The sequence below is a fragment of the Schistocerca gregaria genome, chromosome 5, assembly GCF_023897955.1.
Source record: "Schistocerca gregaria isolate iqSchGreg1 chromosome 5, iqSchGreg1.2, whole genome shotgun sequence".
Classification (NCBI taxonomy): domain Eukaryota; kingdom Metazoa; phylum Arthropoda; class Insecta; order Orthoptera; family Acrididae; genus Schistocerca; species Schistocerca gregaria.
Window position 1 is genome coordinate 156556578 of NC_064924.1, and position 24958 is coordinate 156581535.

The 24958-nt window shown below is 41.7% G+C and overlaps 1 protein-coding gene across 6 annotated transcripts in view; it reads right to left on the minus strand.

Moving 5' to 3' along the window:
- The window catches only part of LOC126272802 (N(6)-adenine-specific methyltransferase METTL4), a 50082-nt gene that overhangs the window by 3123 nt on the left and 22001 nt on the right, over positions 1–24958 (minus strand). For 2 of the 6 annotated variants that reach the window (XM_049975970.1, XM_049975968.1), the window contains exon 6: positions 9767–9864. The exons of 2 other annotated variants lie outside the window; for them this stretch is intronic. In XM_049975970.1, the coding sequence (XP_049831927.1) occupies positions 9767–9864 (98 nt within the window). Of the gene's footprint in view, positions 1–9766; positions 9865–18729; positions 24282–24958 lie in introns of those variants that run through there. 2 more of the 6 variants (XR_007549265.1, XR_007549266.1) reach the window with 2 other exon arrangements.

The following is a 24958-nucleotide window of genomic DNA, read 5'->3' on the forward strand; positions in this document are numbered from 1 at the left end:
CAAGGAAAGTGGCATGGGATTTGGATTAGGACCAGGTGAATCTGATTGAACCAAAGGAGTTGAGGTTGGAGAGGAAATTCTGGAGTTGTTCTTCACTGTGAGTTCAGATCATGAAGATGTCCTCAATAAATCTGTACTAAACTTTGGGTTGGCAGGCCTGGGTAACCAAGAAGGCTTCCTCTAAGCGACCCATGAATAGGTTGACGAACGAGGGGGCCATCCTGGTACCCATGACTGTTCCCTTTGATTGTTGGTATGTCTGGCCTTCAAAAGTGAAAAAGTTGTGGGTCAGGATGTAGCTGGCTAAGGTAATGAGAAAAGAGGTTTTAGGAAGGGTGGCAGATGATCGACGGGAAGTGCTCCATCGCAGCGAGGCCCTGGACGAGCGGAATATTTGTGTATAAGTGGCATCAATGGTTACAAGGATGGTTTTCGGGGGTAACAGACTGGGTAAGGATTCCAGGTGTTCGAGAAAGTGGTTGGTGTCTTTGATGAAGGATGGGAGACTGCATGTAATGGGTTGAAGGTGTTGATCTACATAGGCAGAGATACGTTCTGTAGGGGCTTGGTAACCAGCTACAATGGGGCAGCCGGGATGATTGGGTTTGTGAATTTTAGGAAGAAGGTAGAAGGTAGGGGTGCGGGGTGTCGGTGGGGTCAGGAGGTTGATGGAGCCGGGTGAAAGGTTTTGTAGGGGGCCTAAGGTTCTGAGGATTCCTTGAAACTCCGCCTGGACATCAGGAATGGGATTACCTTGGCAAACTTTGTATGTGGTGTTGTCTGAAAACTGACGCAGTCCCTCAGCCACATACTCCCGACGATCAAGTACCACGGTCGTGGAACCCTTGTCCGCCGGAAGAATCACGATGGATCGGTCAGCCTTCATACCTCACCTGTCTTTCAACAACTTCTTTGCCTCTGTACTTCCGCCTCGACTGACATCTCTGCCCTTACTCTTTGCCTTTAAATATGTCTGCTTGTGTTTGTGTTTGTGTGTGTGTGTACACACCTGTCATTTTTTCCCCCTAAGGGAAGTCTTTCCGCTCCCAGGATTGGAATGACTCCTTACCCTCCCCTTAAAACCCACATCCTTTCATCTTTCCCTCTCCTTCCTGAAGAAGCAACCATCGGTTGCGAAAGCTAGTAATTCTGTGTGTGTGTGTGTTTTGTTCATTGTGCCTGTCTGCTGGCGCTTTCCCGCTTGGTAAGTCTTGGAATCTTTGTTTTTAATATATATATATATATATATATATATAAGATGCTGTAACTTACCAAATGAGAAAGTGCTGGTATGTTGATAGACATGTTTTTTATTGTGTCTATCAACATACCAGTGCTTTCTCGTTTGGTAAGTTACAGCATCAGTGCAAATAAATGTGTGTTTTTCAGAGTTTTTGGAAGCTAACATTGTCTTTTGTATAATCGACGAGTAGTATGCAGTACATCAGTGTTTGTGAATTAGTTACTGTAACAGATATTCTAACTATCATATTGCGTTACATATAGTTTTCCCTGCCCTATATATTATCTACATTTATCATAAATTATCTCTGTTTTTGAGTTTGCTAATAACTAGGCCAATAATTAACTACAAAACGTTTTAGGAAACTAGTAATTTTTTCCACAAGTTTTTGCATTGCCTTAATAGAAATCTCATTTTGGTATTTACTTCAATTCTTCAGGGTGTATACATGGAGAAGAAAAAAAAAAAAAAAAAAATTCCCGGGTTTTTCCCTGTTAAAAATATACTTTTCCTCTAGATCTATATTCTGCAAACCACTGTCATGTACATGACAGAGGGTACGTCCCATTGTACCACTTATTAGGGTTTCTTTCTGTTCCATTCAGATATGGAGTGTGAGAAGAATGTTTGATAGTATGCCTGTGTGTGTGTGTGTGTGTGTGTGTGTGTGTGTGTGTGTGTGTGCAGTAATTATTTTAATCTTATCCTTGTGATCCCTATGTGAGCGATACATAGGGGGGTTGTAATATATTCTTACAATAATCATTTAAAGTCACTTCTCGAAACTTCGCTGACAGACTTTCTCGGGATAGCTTATGTCTGTCTTCAAGAGTCTTTCAATTCAGTTCCTTCAGTATCTCTGCGCCACCCTCTACAGATTAAGCAAACCTGTGACCATTCATGGCGCCCTTCTCTGTATATGTTCAGTATCCCACGTTAGTCCTATCTGGTAGGGGTCCCGTGGACTTCAGCAAAATTCTATAACCGGTTGCATGAGTAATTTGTAAGCAATCTCCCTTGTAGATGGAGTACACTTACGAAAACTGGCGTTCTATGGATCGGAGCATGGAATGTCAGATCCCTTAATCGGGCAGGTAGGTTAGAAAATTTAAAAAGGGAAATGGATAGGTTAAAGTTAGATATAGCGGGAATTAGTGAAGTTCGGTGGCAGGAGGAACAAGACTTCTGGTCAGGTGACTACAGGGTTATAAACACAAAATCAAATAGGGGTAATACAGGAGTAGGTTTAATAATGAATAGGAAAATAGGAATGCTGGTAAGCTACTACAAACAGCATAGTGAATGCATTATTGTGGCCAAGATAGATACAAAGCCCACACCTACTACAGTAGTACAAGTTTATATGCCAACTAGGTCTGCAGATGACGAAGAAATTGAAGAAATGTATGATGAAATAAAAGAAATTATTCAGATAGTGAAGGGAGATGAAAATTTAATAGTCATGGGTGACTGGAATTCGGTAGTAGGAAAAAGGAGAGAAGGAAACGAAGTAGGTGAATATGGACTGGGGCAAAGAAATGAAAGAGGAAACCGCCTCGTAGAATTTTGCACAGAGCACAACTTAATCATAGCTAACACTTGGTTCAAGAAGCATAAAAGAAGGCTGTAAACATGGAAGAAGCCTGGAGATATTATAAGGTATCAGATTATATAATGGTAAGACAGAGATTTAGGAACCAGGTTTTAAATTGTAAGACATTTCCAGGGGCAGATGTGGACTCTGACCACAACCTATTGGTTATGACCTGTAGATTAAAACTGAATAAACTGCAAAAAGGTGGGAATTTAAGGAGATGGGACATGGATAAATTAAAAGAACCAGAGGTTGTACAGAGTTTCAGGGAGAGCATAAGGGAGCAATTGACAGGAATGGGGGAAAGAAATACAGTAGAAGAAGAATGGGTAGCTTTTAGGGATGAAGTAGTGAAGGCAGCAGAGGATCAAGTAGGTAAAAAGATGAGGGCTAGTAGAAATCCTTGGTTAACTGAAGAAATATTGAATTTAATTGATGAAAGGAGAAAATATAAAAATGCAGTAAATGAAGCAGGCAAAAAGAATACAGACATCTCAAAAATGAGATCGACAGGAAGTGCAAAATGGCTACGCAGGGATGGCCTGAGTCGAAACAAGGCCCCTGGAGTAGACAACATTCCATTGGAACTACTGACGGCCTTGGGAGAGCCAGTCCTGACAAAACTCTACCATCTGGTGAGCAACATGTGTGAGACAGGCGAAATACCCTCAGACTTCAAGAAGAATATAATAATTCCAATCCCAAAGAAAGCAGGTGTTGATAGATGTGAAAATTACCGAACTATCAGTTTAATAAGTCACAGCTGCAAAATACTAAAACGAATTCTTTACAGACGAATGGAAAAACTAGTAGAAGCCGACCTCGGGGAAGGTCAGTTTGGATTCCGTAGATATGTTGGAACACGTTAGGCAATACTGACCCTACGACTTATCTTAGAAGCTAGATTAAGGAAGGGCAAACCCACGTTTCTAGCATTTGTAGACTTAGAGAAAGCTTTTGACAATGTTGACTGGAATACTCTCTTTAAAATTCTGAAGGTGGCAGGGGTAAAATATAGGGAGCGAAAGGCTATTTACAATTTGTACAGAAACCAGATGGCAGTCATAGGAGTCGAGGGACATGAAAGGGAAGCAGTGGTTCAGAAGGGAGTGAGACAGTGTTGTAGTCTATCCCCAATGTTATTCAATCTGTATATTGAGCAAGCAGTAAAGGAAACAAAAGAAAAATTTGGAGTAGGTATTAAAATCCATGGAGAAGAAATAAAAATGTTGAGGTTCGCCGATGACATCCTAATTGTCAGAGACAGCAAAGGACTTGGAAGAGCAGTTGAACGGAATGAATAGTGTCTTGAAAGGAGGATATAAGATGAACATCAACAAAAGCAAAACGAGAATAATGGAATGTAGTTGAATTAAGTCGGGTGATGCTGAGGGAATTGGATTAGGAAATGAGACACTTAAAGAAGTAAAGGAGTTTTGCTATTGGGGGAGCAAAATAGCTGATGATGGTCGAAGTAGAGAAGATATAAAATGTAGACTGGTAATGGCAAGGAAAGCGTTTCTGAAGAAGAGAAATTTGTTAACATCGAATATAGATTTAAGTGTCAGGAAGTCATTTCTAAAAGTATTTGTATGGAGTGTAGCCATGTATGGAAGTGAAACATGGATGATAAATAGTTTGGACAAGAAGAGAATAGAAGCTTTCGAAATGTGGTTCCTACAGAAGAATGCTGAAGATTAGATGGGTAGTTCACATAACTAATGAGGAAGTATTGAATAGGATTGGGGAGAAGAGAAGTTTGTGGCACAACTTGACCAGAAGAAGGGATCGGTTGGTAGGACATGTTCTGAGGCATCAAGGGATCGCCAATTTAGTATTGGAGGGCAGCGTAGAGGGTAAAAATCGTAGAGGGAGACCAAGAGATGACTACACTAAGCAGATTCAGAAGGATGTGGGTTGTAGTGGGTTCTGGGAGATGAAGAAGCTTGCACAGGATAGGTTAGCATGGAGAGCTGCACCAAACCAGTCTCAGGACTGAAGACTACAACAACAACAACACAGTATTATTGGATAAACGAAGTCTACCACCTGCATTACCCAAGACTGAACCTATGTGATCATTTCATTTTGTATCCCTACAAGGTATTACACTCAGGGATTTGTGAGAGTTGGCCTATTCTGATAGTGACTCACTGATACTATAGTTACAGGATATTGTGTGTGTTTTTTTCCATTTTGTGTAGTGCACAATTTTACATTCCTGAACATTCAAAACAAGTTTCCAATCTATGTATCACTTTGAAATATCACAATCTGACTGCATATTTATGCAGTTTCTGTCAGTGAGTACTTCACTGCAGATAACTCCATCATCTGAAAAAAGTCTGATTTTACTATTAATATTCTCTGCCAGTTCATTAATATACAACATGAACAGCATGGATCCCAACACACTTCCCTGGGGTACATCCAAAGTTACTTCTACATCTGATGATGTCTCTCCATCCAAATAACATGCTGTGTCCTCCCTACCAAAAGGTCTTCAATCCAGTGACAAATTTCACTTGATACCCCATATGATTGTACTTTTGACAATAAGCGTGGGTGTGGTACTGAGTGAAATGCTTTTCAGAAATCAGGAAATACTGCATCTACCTGATTGCCTCGATAAGGATTTCAGTAAGTCATTTGAGGAAAGTGTGACTTGTGTTGTCACATGATTGCTGCTTTCGAAATCCATGGTGATTGGCATTGAGGTGGTCATTCTGTTCAAGACACATTATGTTTGAGCTCAGAATATGTTCTAAGACTCAGCATGGCTTCAGAAAACATCGCTCTTGTGCAACGCAGCTAGCTGTTTATTCGCACGAAGTAATGGCCGCTATCGACAGGGGATGTCAAGTTGATTCTGTATTTCTAGATTTCCGGAAAGCTTTTGACACCGTTCCTCACAAGCGACTTCTAATCAAGCTGCGGGCCTATGGGGTATCGTCTCAGTTGTGCGACTGGATTCGTGATTTCCTGTCAGGAAGGTCGCAGTTCGTAGTAATAGACGGCAAATCATCGAGTAAAACTGAAGTGATATCAGGTGTTCCCCAGGGAAGCGTCCTGGGACCTCTGCTGTTCCTGATCTATATAAATGACCTGGGTGACAATCTGAGCAGTTCTCTTAGATTGTTCGCAGATGATGCTGTAATTTACCGTCTAGTAAGGTCATCCGAAGGCCAGTATCAGTTGCAAAGCGATTTAGAAAAGATTGCTGTATGGTGTGTCAGGTGGCAGTTGATGCTAAATAACGAAAAGTGTGAGATGATCCACATGAGTTCCAAAAGAAATCTGTTGGAATTCGATTACTCGATAAATAGTACAATTCTCAAGGCTGTCAATTCAACTAAGTACCTGGGTGTTAAAATTACGAACAACTTCAGTTGGAAGGACCACATAGATAATATTGTCGGGAAGGTGAGCCAAAGGTTGCGTTTCATTGGCAGGACACTTAGAAGATGCAACAAGTCCACTAAAGAGACAGCTTACACTACACTCGTTTGTCCTCTGTTAGAATATTGCTGCGCGGTGTGGGATCCTTACCAGGTGGGATTGACGGAGGACATCTAAAGGGTGCAAAAAAGGGCAGCTCGTTTTGTATTATCACGTTATAGGCGAGAGAGTGTGGCAGATATGATACACGAGTTGGGATGGAAGTCATTACAGCAAAGACGTTTTTCGTCGCGGCGAGACCTTTTTACGAAATTTTAGTCACCAACTTTCTCTTCCGAATGCGAAAATATTTTCTTGAGTCCAACCTACATAGGTTGGACATCATACATACATCATCAAAATAAAATAAGAGAAATCAGAACTCGAACAGAAAGGTTTAGGTGTTCGTTTTTCCCGCTCACTGTCCGGGAGTGGAATAGTAGAGAAATAGTATGATTGTGGTTCGATGAACCCTCTGCCAAGCACTTAAATGTGAATTGCAGAGTAGTCATGTAGATGTAGATGTAGAAATTGATGTCAAGGATATTGGAAGGTAGTTTTGTGGATCATTTCTACTACCCTTTTAGTAGACAGGTGTGATCTGTGCTTTTTTCTAAGAACTGGGTACAAGTTTTTCTTCAAGGGATCTACAATACATTACAGTTAGAAGAAGGGCTAATTCATTCACAAATTCATTATAGAATCTGTTAGGGATTTCAACATGCTTGGAGCTTTGTTCAACTTTAAAGATTTTCAGCTGTTTCTCAACACCATTGACACCAATACTTATTTCATTCATCTTTTCAGTGGTACAAGGATTGAATTGGGGCAACTGTCTTGGCTTTACCTTTGTAAAGGAACATTTGAAAATGGAGTTAAGCACTTCAGCTTTTGATTTGCTACCCTCAATGTCATTTTCTGTCTAATTTGCTAGGGACTGGACACAATCTTTGGTGCACCTAACAGCTTTTACATATGACCAGAATTTCTTTGGGATTTGTGAAATATAATTTGACAATATTATGCTGCAGCAGTCATTGAAGACATCTCACATCTCTCCATCTATACCCCTACACTTTGTCTTACATGTATTATGCAGTAATATTTGTTTCATTAGAAGTTTCTTTACAGTGACTGTATACCATGGAGGTTCTCTCCTATTGCGAACTGTTCTACTGGGCACATGTCCATCCAATGCATAGTCAATTATTCTTTTAAGCTTAAGTCATAGTTCCTCTTTATACTCCTGACTTGTGCTGAAAGCATCAAGTCCCTTATGGAGGTATGACCCTACCAACTCTTTTATTTAGTTTACTGAACACACACACGCCCCCCCCCCCCCCCCTCTCTCTCTCTCTGTCTTTTTGTTGCCATTAGATCCAATATGTTTCCACCATGAGTGGGGTTCCTAACTATCTGTTTCGTAGTCATGAGGCCATACAACTTTTAATTATCAAACAAATCATCTGACTAGCTAAATAATTAACCAAACATCCTACTTACTAATGAGTGAACTCATTGACTCACAGAGTAAACAAAGTAAAAGACTAACTGAGGAAAAGACTAACCCAGTCGCTAACTAAAGATGAACGTATTCCCATTTAAGATTTGGTGGTCCTGAAAAATAACGATTGGTTTAATTTGATTGTTGTTTGATAATTAAAAGTTGTGTGGCCTCATGACCACAAAACAAACAAAACTTATCCGAATCTGCAGAAAAATTTACAATTTGGGTCAAAATCTTTAAAAAAACTAATTTCTCTCTCAAACCCCACCCTATGGGGAGAGAAGGAGAGTTTTAGTTTTAGCGAATCAAAATTTACGAAGTAAATAAGTATTTTTCACATATCTGTCACAATTTTCCACCAAAAATGAGAACATGGATTTTCTTGAATTATAGAGCCAACTACCAAGAATCAAGACAAAATGTACATAGTTTTTTATGTAAAATCTGATTCTGCAATAAAAAATGTGGGTTCCCATTTGAAACATTAAAGTTGCCTCCCGCCCCACATCCAAGGGGGCTGGCGTGCCAGGCTAATTTTAGCACTAGCAGATGTCCCCCTTGAAAATAATCAACTTTGGATTCTACATATTTTTTTGTGTGAAGCTTATTTTTCGAGTTATTCTGGTTTGACAACTTAAAATTTACACGCTGTATGAGTACTACAACCCTCTACGTATCGGTTATGTAGGGATCATGAGAACAAGATTAGAATAATTACTATAATAATTGTGTAGGCTATAATTACTGCATGCCCAGAGGCATTCAGTCAATCATTTTTCCCATTCTCTATACGTGAATGGATCAGGAAGAAACCCTAATAACTGGTACAGTAGGATGTACCCTCTACCATGCATCTGACGGTGGTTTGCAAAGTGTAGATGAAAATGTAGATCTAGGCAAAAAGTGTATTTTTAACAGGGAAAAATTTAGGCATTTTTATCCTGAAGTTTCTAATTCCCTATGAGAACTGAACGGAATTGAAGCAAAGACTGGAATGAGATTTCTATTAAGGCAACACAAAAACCTGTGGTAAAAATTACCAGTTTCCTAAAACGTTTTGAGGGTAATTAAATTATTGTATGGGAATTAGTGGTCACAGCCAACACTGAGCAATCCAGTGAAATGCAAGCAAAGTGGTAAAATCAACAGGCAGTTATTAACATGAAATAACATGTAAATAATAACAGGAGTGTGGAGTTCATTCAAATACTCCTTCCAGTATAACTCTCTTTACAACGTAGCCTACAGCTTTAGCGAATCTTCTCCCATGCCAACTCGGTAATGGATTAATATTGATAGAAACAAACAGTGGTTGGATCAGCAACATCATGTGAAAATTCCTTTACTACACAGGACTACATAAGACCAGTAGTTATCTGACACATTCTGTTTGTGTGGCAACTGGTCAAGGCACACTTAGCATGATGAAGGCACACAGCTGAGCAAAATTTCCATGTTTTGGAGTGCCATGTATATGTGGTTGATGGCAGAGCCATGCATCACGCCACATTTACCCGCCCGAACCCAGCTGCAGCTGACTGCTCCTTCCTCTTTCCTGCACCACAGGCAGTCGAGCTCAACTGTATTGGCAACTGAGTGCACAAGCCGCGATGCGCTGTCGACACCTACGGCTCATCGGATACCTGGCCAAGCCTGGGTGTCAACAAGGCTCTGTGCAACAGGGACTGCCACACACACATGCAGAATTGCTTTCTGAATTGTCTGCACTCCTTTGAGAATCGCAAAGGTGTGATGTGCTAGGATCCTTACAAGAAAAAATAACACGTAATGTAAAATGATTTGTGTCACATCTGACACAAAAAAGAACTTACTGTAACACAGAAGTAATTTAATTCAAAGCAAATGGTTTAATAGCCCTTATCCTTTTATAATGCTTTACATTTCACCTTTACCACATCAAATGGGCTGATGAAGCTTTTGCACAATGGATAGGTGTGGTATGCAATATTAAAGTATTTCGCACCTTGCTGTTAATCAGAGTTTTCATTATAGAACCGACTGGCTCAACCCTTCCTTGGAATTCGTTAAGCAGTATGCATTTGCTTTGCATGTGAGATAACTCTGAAATCAAGAACCACAGAAAATAAAGACAGTTTTAAATTATTTTTGCTGTGAAGTTTGTGTCTGGATTTATTTTTTATACACATGTAAAAAGAAAAAGCTTTTTCACACTGATATGTAGACGAGACAGATAATAAACTTGTTACCACTTTATCCGATAGCATTGGAAACTCTGCCTTTAAGCGTAGTGAGAAACTTATCAGTGACTAATATTTATTTTCTGTAACTTAGTCACCGGGAGTTTCGAGTAACTGCTTCTTCCAATTTACACTTCATGTGGATTCCAAAATTATTGTCTTTTACAAGAGACTGCGAATCCAGTCGTTATTACTAGACAGAGCAGGGAAATAGGGTTTGAAATTTTTCCAAGTCCCTTCCAATGTTCCTTAATTTTATTCATGACATTTCCGTCCGAAGTAAGATGAATTTCTACTACGAAATCGTGAAGGATATTGAAGAATTCAATTTGACTGGAATTTAGACAGATTTTCCAAACTGTAAGGCTTTTACTGAATGATTCATATGGTCTTGCAGATTACACAGGTTTGTGTTTGGTCTGTGAAGTAATAAATTGCAACTGTTGATTTTTTAACAAAATTTCTGCGAAATAAGGTACAGTCGGAAGCCATACAAGACAAGTTCTGTTGTGATATGACCGTCTTACATCCGTGTTGGTCAATAAAAACTTTTAAATACTTAGATTAGTAATACAAAAATTCACTAACTAGTAGGATGACCATTAACAAAATTAACTATTTCTAGTGTATTGTAACGTACAGAGGTTTTTCACATGCACCTAACAATAAGTTGATATAATAATTATAAGCAACAATGGAGGTTTGAGTAATCATTTTGTTGCTGACGTTACAACCATCAATTATTTTAATATAAGACCGGATGTGAAGTACTGTGTTTGAAAATACTGTTCTAAAAAAAATACTGCTTGCAAACGGGCCACAAAGATTATGTTTTGTGCCCACAACAGTGTGATGCTTGGTGAGCAGGCGACTTCACAAGCAGCCGAGCCCCATGGGTGCCCGAGTGGATGAGGTTCCTGGCAGGGCAAGTTGAGGCTCACCCAGCAGTCAAGATTATGGTCCCGGGCAGGCCACGCATGCCCTGTGCACACCTCTGGTTGACAGTGCATTCATATTCATATGACGTAAAAGATACCAACCCCCATCCAATTTTCATCTGACCTCTGACCTTATACACTTCCCAAGCAACAGGATACACAGCAGAGACTGCATTTGTCTCCCTATGACATAGCCATTCACGAAGTGAAATTGTTGCATTTCTTAACAATACTTAGCTGTAACACATTTTCCATTACTAAGAAAAGCTGTGGTATATTAACAGCTGATTTCAATTATTTAAGTTTTGCATTATAGTAGTTGTATTATTTTAAAATTAAAAACTACGCAATGACTTTTCTGTGTCCACAGAATCAGCAACACAGTGAGTTCATTCCTTGCTATGTCCTAATTACTCACAGCCACAGTGTGGCGTGTAGTATTACTGAAAAAACAGTGCATTGCGAGCACTTACTACACACTGACAAGGGGCAAGCTAAAGCACTTAAGAATAAGAAATTGCTCTGTTGCTTTAGATTTGAGCTGCAGTACATTTTTTGCTTTACTGTGCTGAAAGCAGTAAACCTACTAGCTATGACAAATATATACTATCAAAAACACAGTATATAACAAAGAGAAAATAACTTGCTAGAAAGTGTAACTTTCGTCCAGAACAAGTCTATCCATTTACGATAGCAAATATAAAATATCTTATTCGCACAGAGTTGGTTGAGGGCTGCATGTATAATACACATTGTACTTCTAAGATGTGGAGAAAATATGGTCCTGTTGATGTATGTGGTTTTTTTTCTTTTTTTTGTAAGGAGCAGTCATGTTAACACACATGACTAACCAGGTAGGTGAATCAGTGCAACTGTCCGACCAGTTAGCCTCAGCGGTTGTTCCTTGTGGCTCATTTAGGAGTTCTGTGCCACTTCTAGAAGTTTAAGAAATTCTCACACATTATGAAGACTTAATACATCTGTAACAATCACAATCTCCTATGAAATGGCCATGCTAGTCATCTACCACATAACTTCATCTATGTGCACAACAGAACTTGAACAGAACTTGAAGTTAAGATTAATACTCTAGAATTGTTTTCTCACCAAGAGAGCACCACATGATATCGATGTTGTACTTGCTGGAACTCAGCTGGCAGCTTAAAAGTGATTCTTGCTCTATAGCAGGCATAGCATTGTAATCAAATATTGTCATAGCAGGTGAATCATGATAAGATGCCTGTGTTACCAGCAAAACAGACGTCACAGTGGCCAACCAGAAACAAGGATAAAATGTCTTTTATAAGGTACATAGAAATGGCAGCAGCAAGGAAACGACAGCAATGCTATACCTGAAATTTGTTTCGCATTAAACCGTGAATTTCATTACTTAACTACACACAAACTTAGACTTTAGTAAAGCTGAGTTCAAATAACACTACCTTGCCAATCTGTAATTCATTCAGTTCTAAATGCAATTTACAGTTTATTCTTTTCTTGACAGTATAGTTGAGAAGAACTGCACCGTTACTTTACCGACAAGAACCAGCCAGGTCTAAGGGACATTTCTGATCCTCTGAGTTGCAGAACATCCATAAGTCTTGTATTTGGGATTTTTACTGCATTGGCACTGATAATTTCAGCATCTGGTCTGTCTCATAAAGCTGTGATGTGAAGTGAAATTGGGTGGTACATACAAGCTTTTTTTTTTTTTTTTTAAGGTCTGTACATGTATTTCTGTTGCACAGGAACTGTGTTTTGCCAATGATGAGAAGTGCAATATCCGAGAAGATATTGACAAGATTATATCTAGTAATGACTCATCACCAATGTTCGTTTGTTCAAGCAACACTACGGACAAAATTTGTCAAATTTGATTTCCAGACACAATGTTTCACAGGATGGTTTATCACACCCACCACTAACAAAACTGTAATTTTGAAAATTAATTGTTGGGTGATTAAACTCTACACTGATGATTACAGTATGACAAGGGAACTTATGAACAGGTGAACTGAGGTTTTCTCTAAAGTTTTCAGTTACACCAGGAGATGAGTCTGATGGGGAATAGAAGGATCCCATTGTCCTTTTGTGTCGACCCCTGATACTGAGTCTTGCCCTAACAGTCTCACATGCAGCTTCGGTTTCTATCTCGGTCGATTTGAGTTTCTTGTCTACTGCGACTGTTACTACCACCTCCATTTCCCATTTGCCCATCCTTTCAATATGCACTTAAAATTTTCCTCAGAAATCTCACTACTGTCGATTTTAGGTTTCAACCAGCTTTTTGTACCTAGTATCATGTGAGCTTCACTGCTTTTCTGGAGTGCTTCAAACTCTGGCACTTTGTTGCGAATGTTTCGGAAGGATTTTAATATTTACACCTGTTGGAAGTATTTCTTTCAGTCTCACACTGATACTGCTGGGTTTTCTAAATCTACCATAACCAAGATTGGATGGAGAGCCATCTAATCTAAAAAACCAGTGTGTGCGCCACACACACGCAGTTTGCTACCTGAGTAACAGCCTCTGACACTTGGCGCACATCTCCCCCATATAGGAGGACCCTACAGATCTCAGCTCTAAGGTGCAAGTCCAGGAAGTCACAGTCTAACTTGTCACATAACCTTGAAAGGTCTATGGTTCCACTCGACTCAGAACCAAAGGTCCACAATCAGTTCTGGGGGCAATGCTGCCAATTGTAAGCTTCGCTGAAAGTCCATGCACAAGGCTGGTCTTCTCAAACTTCCCTCACAGTCACTGGAATGTCACAAATATGACCTTCGAACCCAAACAGGCAAAATTTGTTTCAATGTGCACCACAATCTGCAGTTCTTGCACCCTGCTCCCTCAATGGCTCCTGGAATAGCCTCTTCAACATGTTGAATGAACGCCCCAGGCATACAAAATGAGTGCACCTGGTGTACCTTTCCTGTACCATTGCTGCATGTTTGAACTGCCGATGATTAATAGACCCCTACCCATTTGCATTTGCCTCCTCCTGACACTGGACAGAACAGGTTTTCCCTAAACAGATGAAATGAGTCCTACTGGCTCAGTTTCTGTTTCAGTGAAAGACAGCACCACAACCTTGTTGGTCAGGGAGGTTGGTACAACACCCTGGTACCTGTCCACCCTGTACTGGGTGTCTAAATCTGCCATTGAAACGTCACTCACAGTCAAGTGGATGAGTAATGACAGATCATGTACTTACTGCAGAGGAGAGAGGATACACAGGAGAGGATAGTACTTAGGGTACCTCTGGTACCGTTATGACAGGTACATGACTCTCAGGAGCTCTTCCAACACACCGATTCGCAGCAGCTGCCTATTGTTTCACAGATTTCCAGCTGCTTACAAACACCAGCCAACTTATGTTCGAGAACAGCATTCACAGTGGGGCTGTATTTTAGCATGTGAAATGTATTACAGGGCAGTGAGCATATAACTTTAAATTAAGCCCACTGATTGTCTTTTAACCTGATGAGCTGTCAACTTCAGGGTGTATATGCCCCGGGACAAATGGGAAAAACCCAGGAATTTTTTTCATCCAAGAAAAATCAGGGGAAAACTTGGAAATTTTTTATAATTCTACAAATTTTTCATTGTTTTAGTTTTCAGTTACATTACTGTAATTTAAATTGATAAGAAATGATACTCTGACAAAGAATTTTACTTTAGTCCACTACTGCAGAAATAAAACAAAAAGAGAATAACACCAAAATAAAACTTTACTTGCAAAGGAAATGTGCCATTTACAACAACAAAACACAGGGCACACACAAGCATCTGCTGACAGCAAAATGTGTCAAAGATTATACAATTCTTCATAACAACAAACTGCTTTCGACACATCTTTCTTGTGGGCTTCGTTTCGATGTGTGTGACATCGCCACTGTTTACACTTGTAACAGGTTGTGGGAAAATATTGCAAAAGGTGATTTGAGAAGTGTTACCTGCAAAGTAAATTTCCTCTAATGCAAAATGAATTACGTTATGTGTGATGAATTTCTTAAATCATGAAGTGTTAGACTCTCATTTGAAACTTAACACCGAAGACCAGCCACTTACAAAAATTTCAGGCCCACAACACCAGCCATTTTATCCCACTATTTAAAATTTTTCTGGCACATGTATGTTTTATATCTTGAAGGGTGACATACACTAAAAAACAGGTTACAAGATTAGCTTTTTATATTTATTTTAGTTCTTTCAGAGATTACATATTATGCAGTAACAATGGCAAAAAGTATAATCAGCCTTCAAAAAACGTGTGAAGTGCTTTCTTGAGTAGTTGCACATGTAACTGACTTTTCTATCAAAAAGGCGAAGTGCTAGACAGTGCGGGCAATGCCATTCCCAGCAGGAACCACGTGAATCATCAAGTTATTCAAATTGATTATATTTGTATATATGAACTTTAAAAAAAAAAACATTCTTGTGCTTTGCAACAGATACATATTAAAATTGCAAACTGTGGAGTTTACTTGCTGCAAAGGATAAAAGCTATATACTGATACTATCTTAACGACACAAAAATTTACTCTAACAATAGATGCTACTGGCTCCCAAATAACAACACATGAAGAAATGAAGGGTGCACATCTAACACAAGTATTAATGTGTCCATATGGGTAGAATATTGCACCCACCTCATTGCAGAAACAAATTTTTACACAGACGAGGCTCACTCAAGGTTTTAAATTTCCATGCACAGCTAGCTTCATGTATGTCTTGACAATATTTTCTAACATTTTATTCTGTGTCATGATCAGAAATTGTAATGACTTCACTGATTATTACAATCCTGTCACTGTCATCACCATCATCAACTACAGTGGGAAATTCCACAGGTGATGACGACGCAGATGGCAGTGGCTCCACACAGTGGAATTCCACAGACCAGCAATAATGGAAAGGATGGTTGTGGTGGTGGCGATAGTGGTGGGAGGCCTGCAACCATGTTTCTGGGAGACAATCTGAGCAGCCCTCTTAGATAGTTTGCAGATGATGCTGCCACTCACCACCTAATAAAGTCATTGGAATATTAAAACCAATTTCAAAATGATATGGATAAGATATCTGTATGTTGTGAAAACGTTGTAATTATCTCTGATTCATGGAAAGTGTGTGGACATCCCCATGAATATGAATAAAAAAGTTCAGCTGCATCATAAATCACACAACTTTAAAGGGTGTCACAATTTGATTGGATATTTGGGAATTACATCTACAAACAACTTAAACTGGAATGATCACATAGATAATGTTGTGGGGAAGGCAAACCAAGGACTGTATTTTATTTACAGAACACTTAGGAGATGTAACAGGTCTACTAAAAGAGACTACCCACACTACACTTGTTCATCCTTTGCTAGATTACTGCTGTGTGGCAAGGGATCCTTACAACATAGGATTGACAGAGAACATTGAGAAATGTTCACAGCAGGTGATTCCTTTCGTATTGTCATGAAATAGGGGTGAGAGTGTCATGGTTACAGTGAGTGAGTTGGGGTGGCAATCATCAAAACAAATGATTGTTTCTTCATTGCAATGAGATCTTTTCAGAACATTTCAATGACCAACCTTCTCCTTGAATGTGAAAAAATTTTACTGTCATCAACCTACACAGCAAGGAATGATCATTGTAATAAATAAATCAGAGCTCACACAGAGAGATTTAAGTGTTAATTTTTTCCATGTGCTCTTAGAGGATGAAATGGTAGAGAAATAATCTGAAGGTTGTTCGAAGAATCCTCTGGCAGGCACTTAAGTGTGAACTGTAGAGTAGTCATGTAAATGAATGGGACATGAGGAGACCTCCTGACATAGCATTCTACCACGTCAAGGCAAAGCAACACACACACACACACACACACACACACACACACACACACAGAGAGAGAGAGAGAGAGAGAGAGAGAGAGAGAGAGAGAGAGAGAGAGAGAGAGAGAGAGAGAGAGAGAGAGAGAGAGGGAGAGAGAGGGAGAGAGGGAGAGAGAGAGAGATTCAGCCTACACTGCTTACTCATTTGGTCTAGATGTGAGCATTTGCCTCCTGCCCCAGAGCCCTCTCCACAGGCACTCATCTCACGTCGCTTCATCATTACTGAGATACAGTTCAATTCAACTCACATAAATAATACACAGACATGCAGCTCCAACAGACAAATGAAAACACCTACATCCAAGCAAGCTTGACAGTATTGGTCAGGACAAAGAGAAGTCAAAGCACATGTGGCATGGACATCATAGCGTACAGCCTTTGTGGCACAGGTTCTGCAAAGGCAAGCAGTAGGAACTCCCATTACAAGGACACTGTACTACTGTCGCCAAGACAGCAACTACGCATTATGGACAATGCTTTTCTGTTGCATGATCTGCAAATGTAAGATTTCTAATTCTACATGCTCTTGTTTCATCTTATGCTTGCCTTCAGCATTTTGCAGTGATTACACGCATTGTGACTCCTGACACTTCTCGGAAAGCTGGCTAAGTACACAGAGATATGAAGCTGGTGGTCAGCAACATGTGTGATAGTTGGATGGTCTCTCCTGACTCACCATTTCTCTCAACCTTCACTGATACCGAGAGGATCCATACTGACTCGACATTTCTCAGGTTGTGTCAGCAGACTGCAACATGCACAGTTTTGGTTTGCTGAGGCATTGATTCTCTGATTGCACTGCAGCTGCATATGGTGTGGGGGTGTGCATTTTAATCTCGGTTCAGGACAGCTGCAGAAAAAATGGGAACAAGTGACAGCTCCTGGTCGCAACAGGAATGGTGAAATATGAGCAGAACAAAGCGCCATGTAGCGATTTCTATGGAAGTAGTGGCTTATCTGATGGAAGCTTGATGGAGGGCAAGATTCCCTAAGTTAATACTCAATAGATCTCAGACATCATCATTCTGTGCTTCCGAACTATTTCTCTGCCAACTGCTTCAAAAAGGAAACCAACCAAATGACCACTGCAGTCATCGCAGGCGAAACACAGAGGTAACAAGAAAGTGTTTAAAAATCAAATTTGACAAAATTTGTTCACAGTGCGGCTTCAGCAAACAAACAGTCCCTTAGAAATGGCTGATTCTTGTCGGTAAAGTAACACTGCAATTCTCCTCAACTGTAGCGTCATGAAAAGAATAAACTGTAAATTTCACTTAGTACTCTATGAATTACAGATTGGCATGGCAATGTTATTTGAACTCTGCTTTACTAACATCTAAGTTTTATGTAGTTAAGTAATGAAATTCACAGTTTACTGCTAAACAAATTTTGGATATAGCATTGCCCTTGTTTCCTTGCTGCTGCCACTTCTATTTAGCTTAAAAGACATTTCATCCTTGTTTCTGGTTGGCCACTGTGACGTGTGTTTTGCTGGTGACACAGGCCTATACCACAAATGCACTGAATGAATTTGGAAGAGAAGCAGGGAAATAAAAGGAAACGTATCTGCGTGAAGCCATGGGTTTTACAAGAAGATGATAAAAGCATTCAACAAAATTTGTTGTGTGACCTGCAAGTGGAGGGCGTCAAGTCGTACATAAATTAAGAACAGATGAGAATACATTTCTGTGTGCGTTCAGTAAAGTGTCTCCCCATATCACAAAACACAATACTCACTCAAGAACTGTGTCTGATTTCTTGCTACAGGAGAGAGTTACTCTAGCTTACAGAATAGAACTTGGATACCACAGTCCACATTAACTAAAATAATCCCAGAAACATGTGAAGCAATTTATAAAGCACTAAAGAACCAATATCTGATGGTAAATAAATGTTCAAGACACTTTATGTGCATTAAGAACTATTTTATTGCAGAACAAAGTAATAAATACATTTTGTGTCCCAACAACTACAAAATTAATAAATGTATGAAGCTGATGAAGTGCTTTACAACATGAGGCATCCTGAGTACAAAAACAGATTAAGAAGACTTAAGAGCTCAGAAAATTTATATATGTTATAGCATCCTCCTCCTCCTATATACAAGCTAGGTGGAAAGTTGCCTGGGTGTATCCAGAGGGGGATGGCTGTGGCTATGACTGTGAAATTGTCAGCTGCAGCTTATCCCACCTGTCCACCAGAAAATGATTTAATCCATGCACAGTGTTCGCTGCAAATACTTTATCACCCACATTTTCCATCTTCTGCAGCTCAGCAGCGATATGGTTGGCAAAGGCACTGTACCAATCTTTCTGGGCAGGCTGGTTGTTTGGTTGGTTTCAAAGGGATGGGGAAGGGGCCAAACTGCTTGGTCATTGGTTCCTTGTTCCCATTAAAACAATTCTACAAGTGAAAGAAGAAAACAAAGGAGACATGCAGCATAATACTAAGAAAAAGGAAAAACCACAAGAACGACAAAAGGATAACAAACACTATGATAGACAGAATAGTACTAGAAAACCACAGAGATGCAAGAAACAGGTTGAAGGGATTACAACAAGAGAGCAGATGACATGGCTGGCTTATCACGAGAATAAAAAGGATAAGCCAGACACTCTGTGACACATTAAAACCTCCTGCCTAAAAACACTAGGCTAGAGAACACAGAGGTGCTAAACCTTAGACAGAACAATAAAACCCACTCTCCCATATAAAACATAAAACTAAATCAGTCAATGAAGTGTTGTCTGCTAAAATTTATGCCAACGAGCCCAGTAACCAAAGATTTTGTCACAGGGCAGAGAAAAAGCAGGACAGCACAATAGAATGTGGACCACTGTCAACCAGGCACTACACTGACACTGAGGGGGGTCCTCATGGAGCAGGACATAGCCTTTCAGAGATGCTGATCTCCAGAAACGGTTTCCAGGTAGCCTGTTTGGCCAGCCTGTTGTCAAGTTCCTTACCTGGAATTTCGATACGTCCTGGGTTCCACACAAACACCACGGAACAACTGGATCATTCCAGGGCATAGATGAACTCCTGGATGGTCGCTACCAAAGGATGGTAAGGGTAGCACTGGTCAATAGCTTGTAAGCTGCTCAGGAAGTCAGTACAGAGAAGAAATGACTCACCAGATCATGAGCAGATGTACTAAAGCGCACAACATATGGCCACAAGATCTGTGGTGAATACACTGCAGCCATCAGACAAGGAATGCTGTTCAATATGGCCTCTGTGGATGGAGGCGAAGCCAACATGACCACAAGTCATCGAGCCGTCAGTGTAAACCACTTCAGAGTCCGGAACACGTCAAGAATTGAGAGGAAGTGACAACGAAGACCCGCGGGAATAACTGAGTCCTTAGGGCCATGCAAAAGGTCCAGACGAAGCTGTGGCCTAGTTATACACAATGGAGGTGTATGTGGATGGACCTGGAGGGGAGGTGGTAAAGGAAAGGACTAGTTCACACAGGAGGTATCGAGTATGAACTGTGATCGTAAGCTCTGACCTAGGCTGCAGATGCGGGAGATGAACCGCCATGGGTGGAAAAAGGAGACGGTAATTCGGATGCTCAGGAGAACTATGATGCGTGCAACATAACTGGTGAGGAGTTATGCACATCTGATCTGCAATGGAGGGACTCAAGCCTCCACCAGTATGCTGGTCACTGGACTCATCCTAAAAGCTCCCATCGCTAGTCAAATGCCACAGTGGTGCACTGGGTTGAGTAAATGCAATGCTGAGGGTGTCGCCCAATCATAAACCAGACTCACATAGTCAAGGCGGGATTGAACAAGGCACTGTAGAGCTGCTGCAGTGTAGGGCGATCTGCAGCCCAGTTGGTATTACTCAGGCAGTGGAGGACATAGAGGTGCCACCAACACTTCTGCTTAAGCTGATGAAGGTGAGGAAGCCAAGTCAATCGGGCATCGAAAACCAGCCCTAGTAATTGATATGTCTCCACTACAGTGAGTGGATTGTCATTAAGGTAAAGTTCTGGTTCCGGATGAATGGTACAGCACCAACAGAAGTACATGACACACGACTTCGCGGCTGAAAACTGGAAGCCGTGGGCTAGAACCCATGACTGGCCCTTGTGGATGGCTATCTGTAGGTGCCACTCAGCAACACCAGTACTGGAGAAGTAGTACGAAATGTAGAAGTCTTCTGCATACAGAGAAGGTGAGACAGACAGCCCTACAGTGCAGCTAAACAATTAATGTCCAATAGAAATAGAGATACACTCAATACAGAGCCCTGCGGGACCCCATTCTCCTGGATATGGGGGGAACTGTCGGAGGCACCAACTTGGACAGGGAAAGTACGGAGCGACAGGAAATTTTGGATAAAAATTGGGAGTGGGCCCGGGAGACCCCACTCATATAATGTGGCAAGGATATGATGTTGCCAGGTCATGTAAGCTTTTTGTAAATCAAAAAAGATTCAACCAGATGTTGGCATCCGGAAAAGGCTGTTCGGATGGCAGACTCGAGGGACATGAGATTATCAGTGGTAGAGTGACCCTGGAGGAAACCACCCTGGCATGGAGCCAGTAGGCCATGTGACTACAGGACCCAACATAGCCGCCAACTCACCATAGCTCCTAGCAGCTTACGAAGTACATTGGTGAGGCTGATGGGCCAATAGCTATCCACATCAAGCAGGTTTTTACCGGGTTTAAGCACAGGAACGATGGTGCTCTCCTGCCACTGTGATGGAAAGATGTCATTGAACCAGATCCGGTTGAAGATGATGAGGAGATGTCACTTGCAATGGGGCGAGAGATGTTTAATCATCTGAGTGTGGATACAATCTGGTCCAGGGGCTGTGTTGAGGTAATGTTTAAGGCTGCTGAGGAGCTCCCTCTCAGTAAATGGAGCATTACAGGATTCGAGGTCCTTCCCTTCCATCTGCCCATTTGACTGGAGGAGGGGGGGGGGGGGGCTAATTCTCCAACGCAAGGGCTCGAGCATAGTGCTGCAATCGCGTTTGAGTCGGTAGATAACACACCCTGTATGTTAATGCCAGGGACACCTGTTGGGGTCTTGTACCCAAAAACACATTTGATCTTCATCCAGACTTGGGAAGGTGACGTATGGCTCCCAATGGTCAAGACATACCTCTCCCCCCACTCCTGATTCCATTTGTTTTGTAAGTTGGTGAATGGAGGCATGGAGTTGTTTAAAAGTTATTACGTGCTCCAGGAAAGGGTGCTGCTTATGTCACTGCAAAGCCTGCCTATACTCCTTAACGGCCTCAGAAATTTCTGGTGACCACCAAGGTACTGTCTTTCGCCGGAGGCTCCCTAAGGAACAAGTGATCGCATTTTCCACCACAGAAACAATTGTCCTGGTCACTCACTCAACCATAACATCAATGTTACCATATGAGGAAGATTCGATGGTGACAGCAGAGGTGAAAGCTTCCCAGCCCAGCTTGTTTAAAGTCCATCTGGGTAGGCGTATGTGCGGATGACGTCAGGGGAGTGACAGGAAGATGGGAAAGTGGTCACAACCACACAAGTCATCGTGGGCTCTCCAGTGGTAGGGAGGGCTTCACTGATTCAGTCTCAAGGACTGATGAGGACTGTGAAGCCCTATGACCAGCTACCTGTGAGTACTTCAGCCACTGGTGGGTGTCTGCTTTGCCACTGGTAGGTACCTGGGAACGGAGTGACTCAAGGGACCTCTTCCTAGTGAGAGAAGGCGAAGAAGACTGATGCTTCTCCGGCTGAGAAGTGGGTACTGATGGCCCCAGTGATTGGGGTGGCAGTGTTCCCGAGGTAGGAAGTGAGGGAGCAACAGGTAGGGAAGTGCCCCCACCACAAAGGGAGCAGGTGTAGTGTTACAGTTCTGAGAGCCAACTGGAATTGGCGGAACTGATGGGGCTAGAACTGTTGCTGTAGCGGCGGCGTGAGAGGATGTCATATGCACATGTTGTAGGTGTTCAAATTTCCTCTTAGCCTCAGTGAAGGTCAGTCGGTCCAGCATCTTGTATTCCATGACTTTCCTTTCTTTCTGTAAAATCTTGCACTCTGGCAAGCAAGGGAAATGGTGCTCTCTGCAGTTGAACAGATGGGCAGCGAAGCACATGGAGTATTGGGATGTGAAGGACATTCACAATCTTGACAGGTGATGGTGGAAGTACAGTGTGAAGACATATGCCCGAACTTCCAGCACTTGAAGGACTGCATCGGGGGAGGGATATATGGCTTGACACCACACCGGTATACCATCACCTTCACCTTCTCGGGTTATGCATCACCCTCGAACACCAAGATAAAGGCACCAGTGGCAACCTGATTATCCTTTGGACCCCTATGTAAGTGCCGGATGAAATGAACACCTCGTCGCTCTAAGTTGATGCGCAGCTTGTCATCAGACTGCAAAAGAAGATCCCTGTGGAATACCCTGGACCAGATTTAAGCTCTTATGGGGTGTGATGGAAACAAAAACGTGCTCCAGCTTGTCATAGGTGAGTGGTGCCCTAAACTGGGCAGAGGAGGCTGTTTTGCTCAAGATCGCATTTTGGACAGTCCCTCCACCTCCCCAAACTTGTCCTCTAAATGCTCCACAAAAAACTGAGACTTCATTGACTTAGACTTTGCCCAATTAGAGACTGCTGGCGGCAGACTACCAGCAAGAGATGACGTACTACACTTCAAGGCGTGTCATCCGCCACGATGACACCCATTCTGACCAGGGGCCATTCCCATGGTCGCCACCCAGCTGCAGCAAAGGCCACATGGCACGATGCCCATTGCCAGGACTCCCAATGCCCCAGGGTGACAGGCATCTACTCCTTGGCATACGTGGGGAGTTAATGGTGCAGGCATCAGCAGAGCGACCCCTGTGTAGTTTGGGGGCTACAACTAACAGGGTACATGGCGGCCCCACCACAACACACTGACTACCATGCTGGATATGAGGTGCTAAGAATTCCTTGGTCATCATCAGCGCAGAAAATGACACTGCGTAGTGGGTGGAGGAAAACGCAACCAGGAAGGTGTCTTCGCCCAAGAGATGGAGGATGAGCGGGACTGCAATGCCTCGACAAGAAAGTGGGCTAAAGATCTCAATGCATGATGAATACAATGCACCATGTAAGGCACCCTTCCCCAATTGGCTTGCTCTTTGGAAAAATGAAGGTCAAACCCTAAAGGGGATCATCACATAAAGGCCCGAATGTGTGAGACTCCTTTTAGTCGCCTCTTACGACAAGTCAGGAATACCTCTGGCCTGTTCCTACCCCCGGACCCGCAGGGGGACCGGGCAGGCTGGGACTGGTTTTTGCTCATATCAGTCACAGGCTTCAACATTTTTGTGGCCTCCAAAAGAATGTCTGTTGTCACTTTTCTTCTCTTTGTGGGAGGCCGTTCATGCTGCTGGGGCTGTGGCTCACTACCGGTGACATCAGTCTCTTCTTGCGATGAATACTGTGCCTCTACTTCATGCTATGAATACAGAAATGGAAACCGTTAGTTACACATTATCTTACACATACATAAATTTTATTTACGGGTACCCACAAGCAAAGAAGAGTGGAGCAAATTGCATATGATTTAGAGGAAAAGTGGAACTGTTATAACACTACAGGAACAATGGGTGGAAAGCAAATGTCCACAAGCTAGTGGCTCTCACTTTTTCAATTATAAATCCTTTAACAGTATAATTTCATTTGCCATGGTAGATGCTACCTACAAATTCTTGTATGTTGATGTAGGAACTAATGGGCATTTTGGTGATGCTGGAGTGTTTTCAAAAAGCAAACTACAGGAATGTCTCATTGACCATCTATTCTGAACATTCCTGAAGGCCAAAAGCTAGGGAACACAAACATTACAACTCCAATGGTTGTGCTTGCAGATGATGCTTTTCCTCTGAGTTACATCATCATGAAGCCGTATCCCTTGAAGGGAATCACTAAGGATGGAAAAGTTCCCAATTACAGGTTGTCACGAAGAAGAAGACTTGTGAAAAGCAGGTTTGGCATTCTTGCCAGTAGTTTCAGGATTCTTCTTAATGCCATTAATCTACCTCCAGAAACAGTTACTACAACTGCACTAGCTGCCTGCGTACACTCGTCAGAAAACAGTGTCTACAGCAGTAGGAAACTGCACTTATCTTGAGT